At 35.9% G+C, this 16,307-nt stretch overlaps 2 protein-coding genes across 2 annotated transcripts; one reads left to right on the forward strand and one right to left on the reverse strand.

The window, feature by feature from the left end:
• The first annotated feature begins 3,491 nt into the window (after nucleotides 1-3,491).
• LOC110787721 (uncharacterized) lies at nucleotides 3,492-5,848 on the forward strand. The gene is made up of 3 exons (XM_021992364.2): nucleotides 3,492-3,705; nucleotides 3,800-3,865; nucleotides 5,518-5,848. The coding sequence occupies exons 1-3, from the start codon at nucleotides 3,655-3,657 to the stop codon at nucleotides 5,581-5,583; spliced, it is 183 nt and encodes a 60-aa protein (XP_021848056.1). The 5' UTR covers nucleotides 3,492-3,654; the 3' UTR covers nucleotides 5,584-5,848.
• A 1,966-nt stretch (nucleotides 5,849-7,814) lies between these two features.
• Nucleotides 7,815-15,826, reverse strand: LOC110787722 (probable ribosome-binding factor A, chloroplastic). The gene is made up of 4 exons (XM_021992365.2): nucleotides 15,394-15,826; nucleotides 13,848-14,021; nucleotides 12,927-13,127; nucleotides 7,815-8,104 (listed from the first exon to the last, which is right to left on the reverse strand). The coding sequence occupies exons 1-3, from the start codon at nucleotides 15,727-15,729 to the stop codon at nucleotides 12,978-12,980; spliced, it is 660 nt and encodes a 219-aa protein (XP_021848057.1). The 5' UTR covers nucleotides 15,730-15,826; the 3' UTR covers nucleotides 7,815-8,104; nucleotides 12,927-12,977.
• Nucleotides 15,827-16,307: the final 481 nt, after the last annotated feature.

The raw sequence follows: 16,307 nt of genomic DNA on the forward strand, positions 1-16,307 counted from the left end.
AGCTAGGCATTCAGCTCACTTGATCTCACTGAATTATTAACTTGTTAATTAATACTGAACCGCATTTATTAGACTTAACATAGAATGCATACTTGGACCAAGGGCATTATTTCCTTCAAATGGCTCCTAAGAGCTCATTTGACGCAAAATAGTACTAAGGGGTGGGGGTAAAAACACTATAAATAATGCATATATCAAGGAAACACTTGCTACCTTTGGGTTTCCCGATCAATGGATTCAATGGGTAAAAGCTTGTGTTACCACAGTCTCGTACTCACTCAAAATCAATGGTTCCACCACGAAATTTTCTACTCAAACCAGGGGTATCCGTCAAGGAGATCCTCTTTCTCCCTATCTTTTCCTTCTATGCATGGAAGTATTTATAGTTATGCTTTCTAAAAGTAGCACCATATCCAGAACAGGAATTGGCATTCACGTTGCACCCCTCACCCCCAAAGTTTATTGCCTTCTTTTTGCAGATGATAGTCTTCTGTTTGTTAAAGCTACATCTTCGGCGACCAACCATTTAAAATCTCTGATTAATTTCTTCCGCAACTTGTCAGGCCAACTTGTTAATTTTCATAAATATGCGATTGTTTTCTCTAAAAATGTTGATAATAACCGGAGGGATAATATAGCGACAAATTTCTAAATGACTAAATCTACTTCCTCATGAGGATATTTAGGTGCACATTTCTCCTCTTACAAACCGACAAAAACAGATTATGCACATATCCTTCAAAAAAATGTCTCTCGTATCAATATATGGCATGTTATTTTCTATCTAATGCAGGAAGGGCCATCCTCATTCAAAGTAATCTGGAAGCCTTGCCAGCTTATGTTTGTTCTTCTTTTCTTTTACCGCAGAAAACTTGCTCGAATCTAGACTCCATTCATCGAAATTTCTTTTGGAAACAAACGACTTCCTCAACGTCTACTCCTCTTATCTCTTGGAATAAAATATGCTAACCTAAGAGTATAGAAAAATATAGCGAGACCTCTTAATCAGGCTTTCCTTGCCAAACTGGGCTGGAAAATTCTCCAAAATGAGCAAAACTTATGGGTCTCTCTTATCAGGAAGAAATATCTCTCTACCTCGTCCTTTTTTGAATGTAAGACTAAACCTAAGGATTCACCTATCTGGCTTCATATTCTGAACTAGAGAGAAATCCTTCGCAAAGGTAGCCGCTGGAAAATTGGGAATCGTAAATCTATTAACTTCTGGCTAGATAATTGGGTAATCAAGGATAATCTACTCCAGCATCTAAAACTGAACATAAATTCCGTTGATAGCGAGCTTCTGCTCTTCGATTTTATTCTTCCTACTCGAGAATGGGATATTTCTAAATTGTCCATCATTGTACCCCATCAGTTGGCCATGAAAAGTTGGGGCCTCCCGATTTCTCTTACTGATTTGGACGACACACCGATTTGGGGTGCCACCACTTCAGGTGATTTTTCTATTAAATTTGCTACTTGGCTAGCACATGGTTCGGATTTATTTACCACAAAAGTGGCACCATAATTGGATTTTGGAAGTTGATATCCCTCCGAAAATAGCTATTTTCTTATGGAAAATTTGTCATAATAGCATTCCAGTCCGAGATACTCTTCATAAACGGAATATCCTCCCATTTGATGTGTGTCCTCTTTGTGATAAGTATATTGAAACACCAAATCATTTGTTTCTATAATGCCCGTCTTCCAAACAAGTGTGGAACCTCACCCTTACTAAGCAATGGCTAGACTATACAATAACTACCCACGACCTCCTTGAAACTCTACAAATCTTAAAGAATTATCCTAATACGTTGTGCAAATTCATCTTTCTTATTTGGTTCCTCCGGAAGGAGAGGAATGATTGCATTTTTAAAAATGCATCTTTCAAACCCTTCAGATTTTTCTACAAATCTAACACGGGCTATCATGAATGGTAGTCTAAAACTCTAGACTGCGTTTGGACCATCACCAGCTTAAGGGTACCCCTTTCACTTAACACACTTCCACCAGAACTTCTTCACCATCACCTCTTATCATGGTTCGCCGGCACCCTCCTCTAACGGGTACCGCCAAACTCAACTTTGAAGGTTCTAGTAAATCTTCATCAGCAACAGCATGAATTATCACCTGAGGCAGTACTGGACAATTTATATCTCCGCCTGTACTTTTAACCTTGGTCATACGCAGGCGTTCATGGCTGAAGCTATTGCTCTCCACAAAGGACTTTAAGAAGCTCGACAACTCAACAGTCACCATCTTCAGATAGAGGGCAACAATCTACTCATCATCAATGCAGTTAAAGGGTTATGGAGGACACCTTAGAAAATTCATAACATCATTATTGATGTCAAGCATCTTCTCACCTTTTTTGACACTTGGGAGATCAAGCATGTTTTCAGAGAAGCAAATTTGGCAATAGATTGGATAGCAAATGTTGGACATTTGATTAGTGGAAATATGTTTATAGACCCTGCTACTAGCAACAATTTATCTTCTATTATTTGTAACGACTACTTAGGAGTGACTCTTGTACGGAGAGGCTCGTAAGTATATTTTAGTTAGCTTTCAAAAAAAAAATACATAAAATACGTAAGACATTAAAAATATCATGTTGAATTTTTCCTCAGTCAACATTATTAACCACATCTACAAAGAAGCAAATAGGGCAACAGACTGGATTGCTAACGTCGGCCACCTGGTGCATGATTGTATGTATATTCAGAATAGTAATAGTCAGGCTCTAAATAAGATTTTTGCTGATGATTACTTAGGCATAACCCTCGAGCGGAGGGCCTCCTAAGATTCCTTTTTTTCTTACCTTGTGATGATGACATTTATGTCGCTCTAAACCTTTATTTTCTTATCATTTTTATCTAGTTTTTGTTCTTATTTCATCTTTTATGTTATGATTTTACTTCTATTTTTAGTTTTAGTTTTGTTCCTAATAATTCTTAATATAGATCATTTTTCTTAGTTTTATTTCGTTCTTATTCCTTTATTTTACTTTTGTAGGAACTTGGATGAATTTAAATGACGAAGAGGAGCTTAAGGCCAGTGGTGAGCCCACACCATAGTGAACGCGCCCGCACAACTTCAGAGAATGAATTACAAGGAAAAACAAAGTTGCAGATACGTGCGCCTGCACAGATTATGGTGCGCCCGCACCTTCATGGAAACCTCATCTCAAAAACATTTTGCCTCAGGGCATTGTTTAGGTTCTGCAGCGATGCGCCCGCACAGGAAGTTGGTGCGCTCGCACGGTTGTCAGTAGGCCAAATATGAAACATGACAGACCGACAGTAATACCGAACTGCGTATTTTAATTTGTCATTGTTATTGCTAATGTTAGACTTGTCAATTTGATTCGGGTCGTCAACTTAAACTCGGCAAGAAGTTGGATAACCCGGGTGAAGAGATACAGGGCATTTTAATCCAAAGCTTAAAAAAAGTCAGGCCCAATAGAGTCGACCCTGATGCAAGAAACAAACGAAACAAACATTTCTTTGATTCTTTCACCCATCGACCATCCCCTTTTCGCTTTCTCTCTCCTTCAAAAATTAACGATTTAGGGTTTTACCTGCAAATTCTCTCTCTTCGATTTCCGGAAGATCTTCCTCTTTCTCACTTTCTCGCTTTCAGATCGAAGGAAGATCAATGGCGCCATCACTTCCTCAGTTCTACAGTGGCACTAGCACTCTCGCATTGGTAAATCTCATCTTTCTCTCTTCTTCTTCATCATCGTCTTAGTTTTGGGTTTTGAGGAGGAATTGATGGTGGATTTTGGGGTTTTTTTTTGTAGGTAGCTCGTGCTTCAGCTTTCACCGCTGGATTGGTCTATGGCAACATGAAGCTCAAAGTTCTTAAGGTTTTTATCTATTTGGTTTAAATTTCTCTAGATTAGTTGTTAATTTTTTGGTTTGTCGGTATCATAAATTGATAATTTCTTATTTGATTAGAATGTGCGGCGATCTGTTTAAGGTTTATGGATTATTTTATGACTTTAAAAAAATAAATGAAATGGTGTGTTTCTTTTCCTTTGAATTGTGTTAATTCTATTAATTTATATGAATGTTGGATGAAATCTGTGTTTTGAATATTCTGGAGATGTAAAGCTCCCCTAATTGGCTGTTTGATCTGTGTATTGCTTCTGTTTGATGGTATAAAATAGTATTGGTGGCTATTAAATTTGAAATGTTTGTGTATCCTTCTTGTTGTTGGAGATGTATGAACTCTGCACTTAGGATCTGTTCTATTCGACTTATTTTGACTTATTTAGACAAAATAATTTCAGATAATATAAGTTCAGCAAAAGTAAGTTTATTTCAGACATTTTCACACACAAATAAGTTTATCTCAGACAAGATAATATTTTCCAGATAAAATAAGTTCAGTTAAGTTTAGATAAGTTCAGATAATGTGAGTTCAATCAAAATAAGTCCAATAGAACAGCTGAAATGACAGAAGATGACATTGTAGGAGATTAATAGTTGGTAATAGTACGTATTATAAATTTATTTCTATTTTTGGTTGCAAATTTGAGTGCTAAATTTGAGGGGGTCATGTTTATTACAGCTTGCTATTTCTTAAACTTCATACTTGCTTCTCGGGCATTTCATGTAGGTCTGTTACCCTTGTCTGAATAGCTCTGTTTCTCGACTCCACCCATATGGCCATATCCCATCTGTTGCGAATATTAAGATTGGTTAATGCCTTATTGTTGCCATTCGCAGCTGTATAATATAAATCAGGAATGATATTAAAATTTCTTATGTCTGCTTCTGCATTGTGTTGATTAACTTTAACTCTTATACTCTAGGACATTATAGAGAAACTTTCATGAACTCCATTGTAGGATATCAACTTAAATGATCATGGGCCTTGATGATTCTTTGCTTGTGTCATTGTATATCACCAGATGGAGTGCTTCATTTTTGAGGGAAGCTTGTATTTAGTTTGTAGACTAGTTGGCTTGATGTATACCAGTTTGAACGGATTGTTGTTTTCTGTGGAAATATATTTTAATACAATTCAACTTTCAAAGTTCATTTTACTTTGTTCAGTTTCTTACTAGAAAATTTATAAAGGAAAGAGTGAGGAAGATGGAGAGGGAATGGAGGGAAGATTAAGGTAATTTGTTAGAAAATGTGGTATTATTGGAGTTAGGTGAAGAAAAGTATTCTCTCCTTAGCAAACAAACAAGGGAAAACTTTTTTTCTTCTCCTGAAATATACCCCCTTCCTGTAAACAAAGATAGACTAGTTGATTATAGTGGCCATTCACATGTATATTGCGACTTTATGTGTCAAATGAGCAGCAACAAACTACGTTCTCTCTGTGTTACTTGTTAAATTCTTCATTAAACCCCACTCTTGCATTTTATTTATTATTTGGGGTTTGCATATGGGGTGTGGATTGTAGTTTCTGACAACAATGATTGTAGTAAATATGTTACTTTTATTTGTCTATGTGGATATAGAAATTTGCAAACTAATAACCCCATTGTCTTTTGTTCATCAGATGAATGCCAAGTCACATAAGAAAACTGAAGCTAAGGTCGAGGCTCAGGCAGAAGCCCATCACTGATAGTGAGTGGGGGTTAAATCCTGGGGAAGGATGCATAAAAAAGCTCTCGTCAATTTTTCACTTCACTGAGGCTTTTGTAGACTTTTGATACTCAATAGTTGTGCATGTTCGTATTTACAAATTTTTGTGGCTAAATGACCATGACATAATAACAACAAATTGGTTTTAGTTGTTCAAATGAAAACATCATCATGAGATGATTTTATCTACCCTAATTTTTTTTGATTAATAAAATTTTGATTTGCATCAAGGCACTTTTGCTGCCCTTATGGTTTCCATTATTTTGACTGTGTCCGATGAAGTACAATGTTAGGATTATTTGGCGGTTGCTCCATAGAATGAATGATCCATAGAATGAATTACCAGAGGTTACAGCTCTCGTGTGAAAGATCCATTTGCCTGGTTACCTCAAACCATTTTTTTGTCCCTCGATATAAGCTTATAGGAAACTAAGGGAAATTACTTAAAGATAAAAGTAAAGTGGATGAAAGTTAATTAAATGAAAGAATTGTGGACCTTGTGACACAATGACCATCAATCAATTGTAGATTTGTAGCACAATAAGGTCCTGTTTAGTTCACCTTATTTCTCCTGATCTGATCTGGTCTGATCTGATCTGATCTTATTTGGTCTGATCTGATCTGATCTGATTTTTCATAATTAAGTTTAAACAAAAATCTACATTTATTAATATTAAACGACTTACGTGTAAAATAAATGTTACACAAATTTATAATATTGATATTATTTATTTGACTTTGCTCATGATTTAACTATTCCTTATATTAGATAGACCTAGACATAATCTAGATAGCTAGATCGGTTATGATCTATACATATAAGTTCTGATCTGGATATGATTTGTACAGATCGATTCTGATCTGGACATGATTTGTACAGATCGATTCTGATCTGGACATGATTTGTACAGATCGATTCTGATCTGGACATGATCTGTACAGACCAGTTCTGATCTGGACATGATCTGTACAGATCAGTTCTGATCTGGACATGATCTGTACAGATCAGTTCTGATCTGGACATGAGCTGTACAGTTCAGTTCTGATCTGGACATGATCTGTATAGATCAGGTCTGATCTGGACATGATCTGTACAGATCATTTCTGATCTGGTCATCATCTGTACATATCATTTCTGATCTGGTCATGATCTGTACAGATCAGTTCTGATTTGGTCATGATCACTATTAATCAATTCTTATATGGACATGATCTTTGCCGATCAATTCCGATCTGAACATAATCTGTACAGAGTCGATATCTAGACCAGTTATAATCTGGACATATCGATTCTGGTCTGGACATGATCTGTACAAATCGGTTTTGATCTGAACATATTGGTTATGTAAGAATTGGTTCTGATGTAGACAAGATCTTTGCAGATTCAAACATGATCTGGACATGATCTGTACAGATCAGTTATGATATGGATATTATCTGATTCTATCAGTTCTGGTCTAGATATATACTCCGTAATAGTTTTGATCTATAAAAATCAGTTTTGATATGGACATGACCTGATCATATCATTTCTGATCTGGACTTAATGGTTTTAATTTGGACGTGATGAATTTAAATGTTTTGTTAATGTTTTTTTATGCCTTAAGTAATAAATTTTAATTGCACCGACAACAAAATTCTTTTTTATTAAAGCAATAAAAGTAATAAATATTAAATATAATAATAATAATAATAATAATAATAATAATAATAATAATAATAATAATCATCATAATAATCTCGTCTGATCTGATCTGATCTGGTCTGATCTGAACTTATTTTTTCTTTTCTGATCTGATCTGGTCTGGTCTGATTTGATCTGATCTGATTAAATCTGAAATAAGTAATAAGGTCCTGAAATAAGGTGAACTAAACAGGGCCTAAGTCAATAACCAATTCAAATGCAGAATGTTTTACAGGGGCTATAATTTCATTAGTAGAAAATCTGGATTCAGTTTTCAACTTTTCACCTCTATGAACCACCAGGTCTCATAGAGTTAGTGCCCCCTTGCAAACGCTGCTTATATTTTCAAGAGAGCAATGCCGCGAGATACAGGCAGCTTAAAGAAAAATCCATAATCTTGTACCAAAAGTCCAGAACTTTCGTCTAAACAACAATTATGCCACAGCTGCCATATTATAGCATAACTCGCTCAATAGCAATTCTGAGAGACTACTAAATTCACTACTTCCGGCAAAATAACAAAACAATTCACAAAACAGAACAAAAATTTATATCTTAACAAAACAAACTAATTCATACATATATGTTCAACAGACTCATCATCAGCTGCTCTATTTATTTACAGGGGCATTTCAATTGCGAGATGTTAGAAAATCACGCCAGCAACTCTTCTGGGGAATTACATATTGAGAGACTAATGCTTTAAGCCAAACTTCTGGTTAACTTCACTGACTGGTGCAAACACGAATTTGTGCAAAACGAGACATAAATGGAAATCCACCTGTTGCAGGAGCTATTTCGCTGTGACCCTGCATTCCTGCAACATATACGGCACAGCAACAAAATTCAGGAAGTAGCAATAAAAAGCGTAGAGGACAAAAGAAAACATAATTAAATCGAAAATTTAGACGGGAACAAATGTAAATAAATCCAATGTTAATGAAGTGTTTTCATGGAACATGTTTGGCTCAATTGCTCAAACAAGAAAAAAGGCTTCTCACATTATCATTACCTCATAATCTATCTATTACTATATACAAAAAGACACACCATGAATGACACGTGTCACGTCCTGGTGAGTCCTTAGTATTTTTTTTTTCTTTTAAATTTTTTTTTTTAATTTAAGAATCTTTTGAAATATCTTATTTTCTGATTTTTTTTTCTTATTCTTTCCTTCTACTTAATATAATAGAAGTATATATGAAAAAATAAATTTATGATTTCATGTATTACGACAAGGATATAAAAAATATATATTATTACTGATTTGAAGAACATATATGTTATGAATGGAAAAAAATCACAGTTTTTTTGATATTACTGTTTCTATGATATACGTAGTAAGATATTACGGGAACTCCGTAAAAGCAAAATAAGCAAAATCTTTTTTTGATTTTCATATAAAATTTTCAAAAAAATGCATTATACTCTTAACCTACAATAGTTAATAAATAAATAAACAAATTACACTTAAATGTGTTATTATACGACCATACCCAAACAAAAAACAATTTTTTATTTTTTATTTTATGTAAAACAAGTGTTAAAAAGTGGGTCCAACAAAATTACTTATAAACCTGAAAGCCTATTATATACCCAAATCTAGAAAATAGGGTATTATAACTGATATGGTTATCAAATAAATACCATAGCAAAAAATTTGGATAGATCGAGAGTACGGGTATGGTTACGGTACAATACATTACAGATACGGTTTTTTCATGAAATGCCCCCGAGGTTTGCAAAAACGCACCAAATACCCTCGTGTCTTTCGAATCACATAATATACCCCTATTTTTGCCTAAGTTTGCACCAAATACCCCTAATCCGACCTTCCGTTAGTCCTCCGTTAAGTCATGTTTATAATTCACAGAATGCCCCTATTTTTAAACTTATTGCACAATATACACCTATTTGTAAACTAAGTTTCACTAAATATCCAAACTGCTTTTTTTTTTTCTTTTCTTTTCTCTCCATCCCTTCCTTCTCTTTTCCTGATCCATCTTCTCCGGTGCACTCCATTGTTCTACAACCGCCAACATAAGAATCAACGTGCAAACAATCAAATTCGAAATATCAATTACTTCCATTCACACTAATCGCCCACAAATTGGACTGAGATTGGAGAAACAAGAAGGGCGGACCCAGAGAAGAACATACGGGATTGAGCTACTTAAAACACAAAGGCTGCAAGAATTAAACCACTTTATCAAAGATATTCAGATCAACAACACTTACAACAACATTTACAGAGAATTCCTTAACTAAGTGCTTCATACTATCTTAGTAGTAAGTCAGAAACCTTAGAATTAGAATTCGATTCTGGAAATCCACCACCATAAATCCATAATCAATGTCTGCTTCTACATTGACTCCCAATTTTCTTCAAACAGTCTCCACTCAATTTTACTCACTCTCCCAATTCCGAATTCCCAACACCCTCAACTTCTCGAATTTCATTCAATTGCAAATCAAAATACCCAATTTCGTCAAAATCAGCTTCAATTCTAACCCTAAATGCAGCACTTTTTGACCCTTTTGTGCTTCAAATTGCAGAAACTTTTGAAGACTCTCTCTCCTCTTCTTCTTCTTCAACTCCCTTACCTTTGCAGAAACTAAGGGATTCGTCCTTCGAATCCCTTCTTTCTCTATTGCTCGTTGCACTTGAGTGGGTCAATGAATCGACGGTGCAACCGAGGATGTTGAACCCTGGGCCGAGATCGGCCTCCGCCGGCGACCAGAGAACGGAAATCGGACGCCGTCGGCTATCAGAGAGCAGGAGGAAGAACAACTTCGTTTTTTGCACCGCCGCGAAACTTCCGCACCACCGGAGAATCGACAACCTTCCCAATGCGGCCACCGGAGAACGACACCCTCCGCGAAGCCAAGTCGACCACCATCAACATCTGATTTAAGTGATCCGGTCGGCGACCAGAGATCGGCCTCCGCCGGCGACCAGAGAGCGGAGATCGGACGTCGCCGGCGACCAGAGAGCAGGAGGATCTACCCAGAATTACTGGGTTTCGAGTAGGTTGAAGCTTGAAGAACAGGGGAGAGGAGAGAGAAATAGAAGAATATGAGATTTTTTTTTTTGAGTTTTTGTCAAAGGGAAGGTAAGTAAATGGGGTCATAACACAATTAAGGGCAAAATAGTAAAACTCCACTAACGGTAGACTAACGCCGTTAACTGTTAGGTGCATCTCATGAACAATACGGATAAATAGGGGTATATTATGTTAATCGAAACACGCGAGGGTATTTGGTGCGTTTTTGTAAACCTCGGGGGTATTTCATGAAAAAACCGTTACAGATATTAATATATTATTCAATTCTAAAAGAAAATGATATCTAATAATTGTCTGATAAGTTTTTTTCTTATATTTTCCCAACTTAAGTATTTTTGTCGAAACGCTAAACTCCTAAAATCGCACTAATCACTTTACAATCCAAATAAAATAATAATTTACTCTAATTTTTTCAACAACCGTTGATAAAAATTGATTACTTCGTTTAAATAAATTATTCAGAACAGAAAAAATAAATTTAGTCTCATCCGTGCGTTGCACGGTACTTAACCTAGTTTTAAAATACAAGTCACGCGAGGCTACCCTGTAACCATGACAAACGTGGAGACCTTTCACAGAACTTTCTCGATCATTTACTCAATAATTACCTCATTTTCTATTCCAAAGTACAAGTCACTCGAGGAACCCACTTAAACATGACAAAATATTGAGACATTTAACAAAACTCGTCTGTTCCTCTCTCTATCATTTACTCAGTCAGTAACTACTTAAACAGGAGACTGACATGGGTTGTCTAGAGTTTAAGCTACTTCCTCCGCTCCACAATAGATGCATCATTTCTCATTTGCGCACTATTCATCAATCATTTTTTACAATCATTTTTTCATTGTTGTGTAAGAAAAAACATAGTCAAGTGAGATCTTGTTAAATTCGTATTAATGCAAGGATTCCAAATATCAACTTTTTATAATTTTTACTTATACGCATTTAGAGATATTAATTTTCAAAGAAGTGCATTGACATACGTGCAAATAGAAATGATGCATCCTTTGCGGAACGGAGGAAGTACTTCTTATGAAGGTCTTCTCCAAATGAGCACGACTTTCGTTTTGTTTGTCTCTAATACTCTTTATAATCTAATCAGCGCTATAAACGAAGAGTTGGGGCCAAAAAATGGTACTAGAATTTAAGGTTATTTTTATCTACGAGGAAAGTATTTTGAACTGAACTTTTATCTTCCATGGGAATCAGATTTCATTTTTCAATTTCTCTGTTTGGTACTTTGGTTCCTTGATAAATAAAATAAAGTATAAAGAGAGAAAAGGTAAAAGGAAAATCCAAAGGAGGAGAGGAGGAAGGTCTTCAACTTACAAAAGGAAATTGTGCAATTCCTCACTCAACAACAACAACAACAAAGCCTTAGTCCCAAAATGACTTGGGGTCGGCTAACATGAATCGTCATTATCACCAATCAAACCAGAAAGGAGCAGGAAGTAAAAGGAAAAAACAAGGAAGAGAAAGTGGAATTAGTGAAAGTAAGATAAAAGAAAAATGTATACTCCCTCCGTATTTTTTTAAGAGATACACTTGCCTTTTCCGGCCGTATTTTTTTAAGAGATACACTTGCCATTTTTGGTAACTTATCAACCCCACCACCTAATTAAATAATATATCTACTACACTTTATGACCCACCATCCAATTAAAAAATAATTTTACAACTACACCCACCCCACCCCCACCTCCACTTGTTCAAAAGGACATGGTCCCCAATGTACTTATTTATTAAAATATCTACCCCAACCTCACTTCTTTTATTCTTCTTAAGACCCGTGCCCAACCAAGTGTATCTCTTAGAAAAATACGGAGGGAGTATATATTATAGAAGAAATATTGTAAGAGATTCGCAGTTTAAAATAAATGAATAAGTAAAATGAGTACATGTCAAAATAGCGTGTAAATTTTTTTTCAAATATATATATATATATATATATATATCTATATATATATATATAAAAGAATTTAAAAATAAAATAAAAAAATAGAAAGAAACATAAACATGAAAGGTGTGTAAGTCAAATGAAGTCATCAATGTATATTCTCTCCCTCCACTCTGTCCTATCCAACGCCATATTTTCCTCAATCCCAAGAAAGCTCATATCTTGCTCAATCACCTTCCTCCAAGTTTTCTTAGGTCTTCCCCTACCCCTTACAATTCTATCACTTTGCCACCCTTCTATCCTCCTAACCGGGACATCACTTTCAGACTTAAAACATTTTCCTCACTCATGAAAGGAAAATATTTTCCACCCAAGGGAAACTAAACTAAGCTTTAAATTAAACAAACTGAGGAAGATGGGAATTCAGACTTAAAAATGATTCTGAACCAAACGCTACCAATCCCTTGATGTCAAGGTAAGTTTGTTTTATCCTATTTGCATCGAAATTGAGATTCAAGTTAAAGTTTGATTGTCAATCAGAAATTCATCACATTATAATAACATATGTAATCAATATGACGATCTTTATAGCTCTCTAGATATTATTTGAAAATAACAGAAACCTTGTTCAGTACGACTGGAGCAATCGACACAGACGTAATGAGGGTCCTAACCTGAGGTGGCAATGGAGTAAAGTTGAAACATCACCACATCTCAACAAACTTCTATCTGACGTAGATAATGCCTTCATCATTGTCATCCTCCTCCCAGTTATCATCATCAGAAGGCAGGTCGGTTGATTCTTCCTCTTCTTCAGGACTTTTGGCGTCCTTTTGCTCATTCTCACTCTTTAACTTATCCAATATTGCAATAACCTGAAAAGAAAAATTCAAGATTTAGAACATTTCATCTAAACTTGTGTAACACCGCGGAGGGCAAGGGAAAAAATTAAAAGAAAGGCACTCGTGTTGATTGCAAATTGTTGATCCTTCAGTATCCTCGGACAAGATTAAGCTTCATTTAGACAGCTTAATCAAGGTTAAATTAATTCTAACCAACCAAAAATAAGCATAAATATCCAACAAACAGAGGAGAGGTCATTATGTGATGTGAGTATGTGACTTTACCATGTGTATGACCTTATAGAATCCAGAATCATCTGCCAACCTTATTCACATATTCTGTTAGCTCTATCATATATACTTGGCAGATGGGATGACATATCAAGACAATGACAAGTGACACAAGAACCATTTGCAATATTACACTTTCTTGACTTCTTTGCCACAGTGCCGCTTATCTATATTTCAGTTTGCAAAGCTAAATTCGTCATCCACACTTTGCATACATTATAGTCTGAAGCGATGACATACACCAATATTCAGCTCACAGTCATATTTTCAGCGAAAATCTTTACCATGGAAAGGGTATTAGAAGCTAAAAAGGTGTGAAGAAAGATCTGATTTGAAGGCATGAAAAAACCCATTAATAGGTTAAGTTAATTCACATCTTAATTAACAATCTCAACCCACAACAACTCAATATAGGAAAGCATCACATAACATGTAAGAACACAACTGAATTTCAGTTCTTACCCTACTTCCTCGTTCTAAAGATTCATCTTCTAGAAACCGGACTTCAGGAGTTAGCCTCAACTTCATGCGTCTTCCAAGTTGACCTCGCACGTATTTGGCCTTGGATTTTAGGCCAGAAAGGGCAACTTCTCGTCCTCTATCATCGCCAAAAATCGATACATAAACTTTAACCACCTATAATGTAAAGAGTTCATATCAATTTACAACAAACATTATTGTAATAGCTGAAAGTAATTTTGCTTATGATAAAAGCACAGTCAGTTGTTTAATGCAACAAAGATATCACTTTTAAGAGTTTTAACCAAAAGTCTGACCACTAAATGTACAAGGAAGGGGAAATATAGGATAGAAATAAGACTTTCTAGTTTGTACATAGTATAACAAGATCAAGGAAGGAAAATCGTTGGACCTGATAGGAAATCTGACAGGAAAGTGACAAACTAATCAATAAATCTTATGACAGAGCTCAAACTTCAGGATTCATGAATTTTTCTCCCATAAGACAACGCAACAATAAAGGAAAAGCTCATGGGCCTTCGAAGACTCTCATATACAAAGACGTAATAACCAATCCAAATTATGAACCTTCTAAGAGTTCTAACAGAGAGTGCAACATCTCTCATGTCTTGATACAAATACTAAGAAAGGATAAACCAACTCTAAAGTGCCCTAAGTCCTTAGCTCTTAACTGAAAAAATGCATAAGCAGTAAGGTATTGTTCATCCATTCAAGTAAAGGTCCAAGAACTATGATTTCCCTAAAGAATAAGCTTTCCTACCAAGTTTGCAGTCTACAGAAGTTGATGTAGGCTGGGAAGCCATGTAGTGAAATAATGTCGCAATGCTCGTTGCATCTATGTCCCATACTATTTGACAATTTCTTCCTACAATTTTTTTGCTATCATCTATTTTCATGGTAATTGGACTATTCCATATGATGCAAAGAAAATGTAACCTACATGAAGCAACTCCATAGGCATGCTTCACAAACTAGAGTCCCAATAGCACTCAGGCAGTCATCGCCTATGTTAATCGAACTCTTCATTTTATCTCACATACCCTCATAAGCATTGATACTTAACACTTCATTTCGGAACAAAGAATGCAAAATTCACATAAAACGGCCGCCGCAACACATCTGCACAAGCACCCGTGCTTGAAACAGGTAACCCAGTTGAAGTAACATCAGCTATTAACCAATAAAGAGGGATGTTAGATACCCTTCTCAAATTCCCTCAAAAAACAAAAAGATACCCTTCTCAAATGCTTGCAAATCGCAAAACCTCAAGCACACAAGAAGTCGAAAATTGACTGTAATTGGGGAAAGTAGCTAGCACTTATCCAAAAACCCTTGTTCTTCATGGATCAAAAGTAAAAATTAACCAATGCAGATAAATTGAACAGAAATTAAATCCTTCAAAACACACCCAATTATTACAATCCCATTAACCAAATTATAAACATTAAAAAAAAGTCAACAAACCCAGAAATTCCAAACAAAAATCAACAAAACGAGTGCAAATTAAAGGCAAAAAGAAAAGAAAAACCTGCAAATCAGTGGAGACTTCCACGTCACTAATGGTAGTGACAGAAGAAAGATAACGGTCAGCACCAAGGGCAGCTTCGGGCAGGACAGCGTACTGCAAATTTTTGTCGGTCAGTAACATATCTGAAAGCTCCCTCCTTATCTGTTTAGCCACCATTGCTACTCTCCTTGGATTTGCCATACATTTTATGGTTGCGATTCTGTGTGGGTGAGGTACATGGAAGGTGTTCCTGTGGGTGCATACTCCAACAGTTGAATTTCCCATTGGAAACAACTGTGATGATGATGATGGTAAATGGAAATAGGGGAGCTGGTTGAGGAGTAGAAGGTGAGTCATTTTATCTCTCTTTTTTTTCAGTTGTTTCTTCTTCTTTGCTGCTGCTGCTGCTTCATCGTTTCTATGCCTTTCAACAAGGGAGGCAGGAGATAGAAAGTTTTGGGTTTCATTAGATTTTATTTTATTCTTGGCCCATTTTTTCTAGGCTAATTTCTTGTTTGCAGTTAGCCTGGATACCAAAAGGTCACTTAGCAATTCAGGTCGGGTCGGGTTAAGTGTAGTTTTTATTTTTGACGTTGGGTTAAGTACTTAAGTACGGAGTAGTTAAGTGTAGGGGTGTGCAAAAATTGATCCGGACCGAAAAAAAAGGACCGGACCGGACCGATCCAGACCGGACCGGACCGGATCGGACAGGGTCGAAGGCAATTGGTCCGGTCTTCGGGTCGAGAAATATCAATTTCCGGTCTTCGGTCCGGTCCGGTCCGATCCTGTCCAAAACCCGATTTTGGACCGGACGATTTTTCCTTAATAAAATATAATATAACCTATTTAAAAATTTAATTCTCTCCTTTAATATGTTTTAAATATTACTATATTGTGATATATTTTATTTTAGCTTCCAAGAAAGGCCTCAAACA

The sequence above is a fragment of the Spinacia oleracea genome, chromosome 4 (genome assembly GCF_020520425.1).
Source record: "Spinacia oleracea cultivar Varoflay chromosome 4, BTI_SOV_V1, whole genome shotgun sequence".
In the NCBI taxonomy this organism is placed as follows: domain Eukaryota; kingdom Viridiplantae; phylum Streptophyta; class Magnoliopsida; order Caryophyllales; family Amaranthaceae; genus Spinacia; species Spinacia oleracea.

What these genes read in the sequence shown, in the direction of transcription:
- LOC110787721 (XM_021992364.2), top strand. Translation starts at nt 3,655, where the DNA reads ATGGCGCCATCACTTCCTCAGTTCTACAGTGGCACTAGCACTCTCGCA. An exon ending in GCACTAGCACTCTCGCATTG is followed by an intron (nt 3,706 to 3,799) that starts GTAAATCTCATC and finishes TTTTTTTTGTAG; the next exon opens with GTAGCTCGTGCTTCAGCTTT. An exon ending in TGAAGCTCAAAGTTCTTAAG is followed by an intron (nt 3,866 to 5,517) that starts GTTTTTATCTAT and finishes TTTGTTCATCAG; the next exon opens with ATGAATGCCAAGTCACATAA.
- LOC110787722 (XM_021992365.2), bottom strand. Translation starts at nt 15,729, where the DNA reads ATGACTCACCTTCTACTCCTCAACCAGCTCCCCTATTTCCATTTACCA. An exon ending in AAGTCTCCACTGATTTGCAG is followed by an intron (nt 14,022 to 15,393) that starts GTTTTTCTTTTC and finishes TTTACATTATAG; the next exon opens with GTGGTTAAAGTTTATGTATC. An exon ending in CTTTAGAACGAGGAAGTAGG is followed by an intron (nt 13,128 to 13,847) that starts GTAAGAACTGAA and finishes TTTTCTTTTCAG; the next exon opens with GTTATTGCAATATTGGATAA.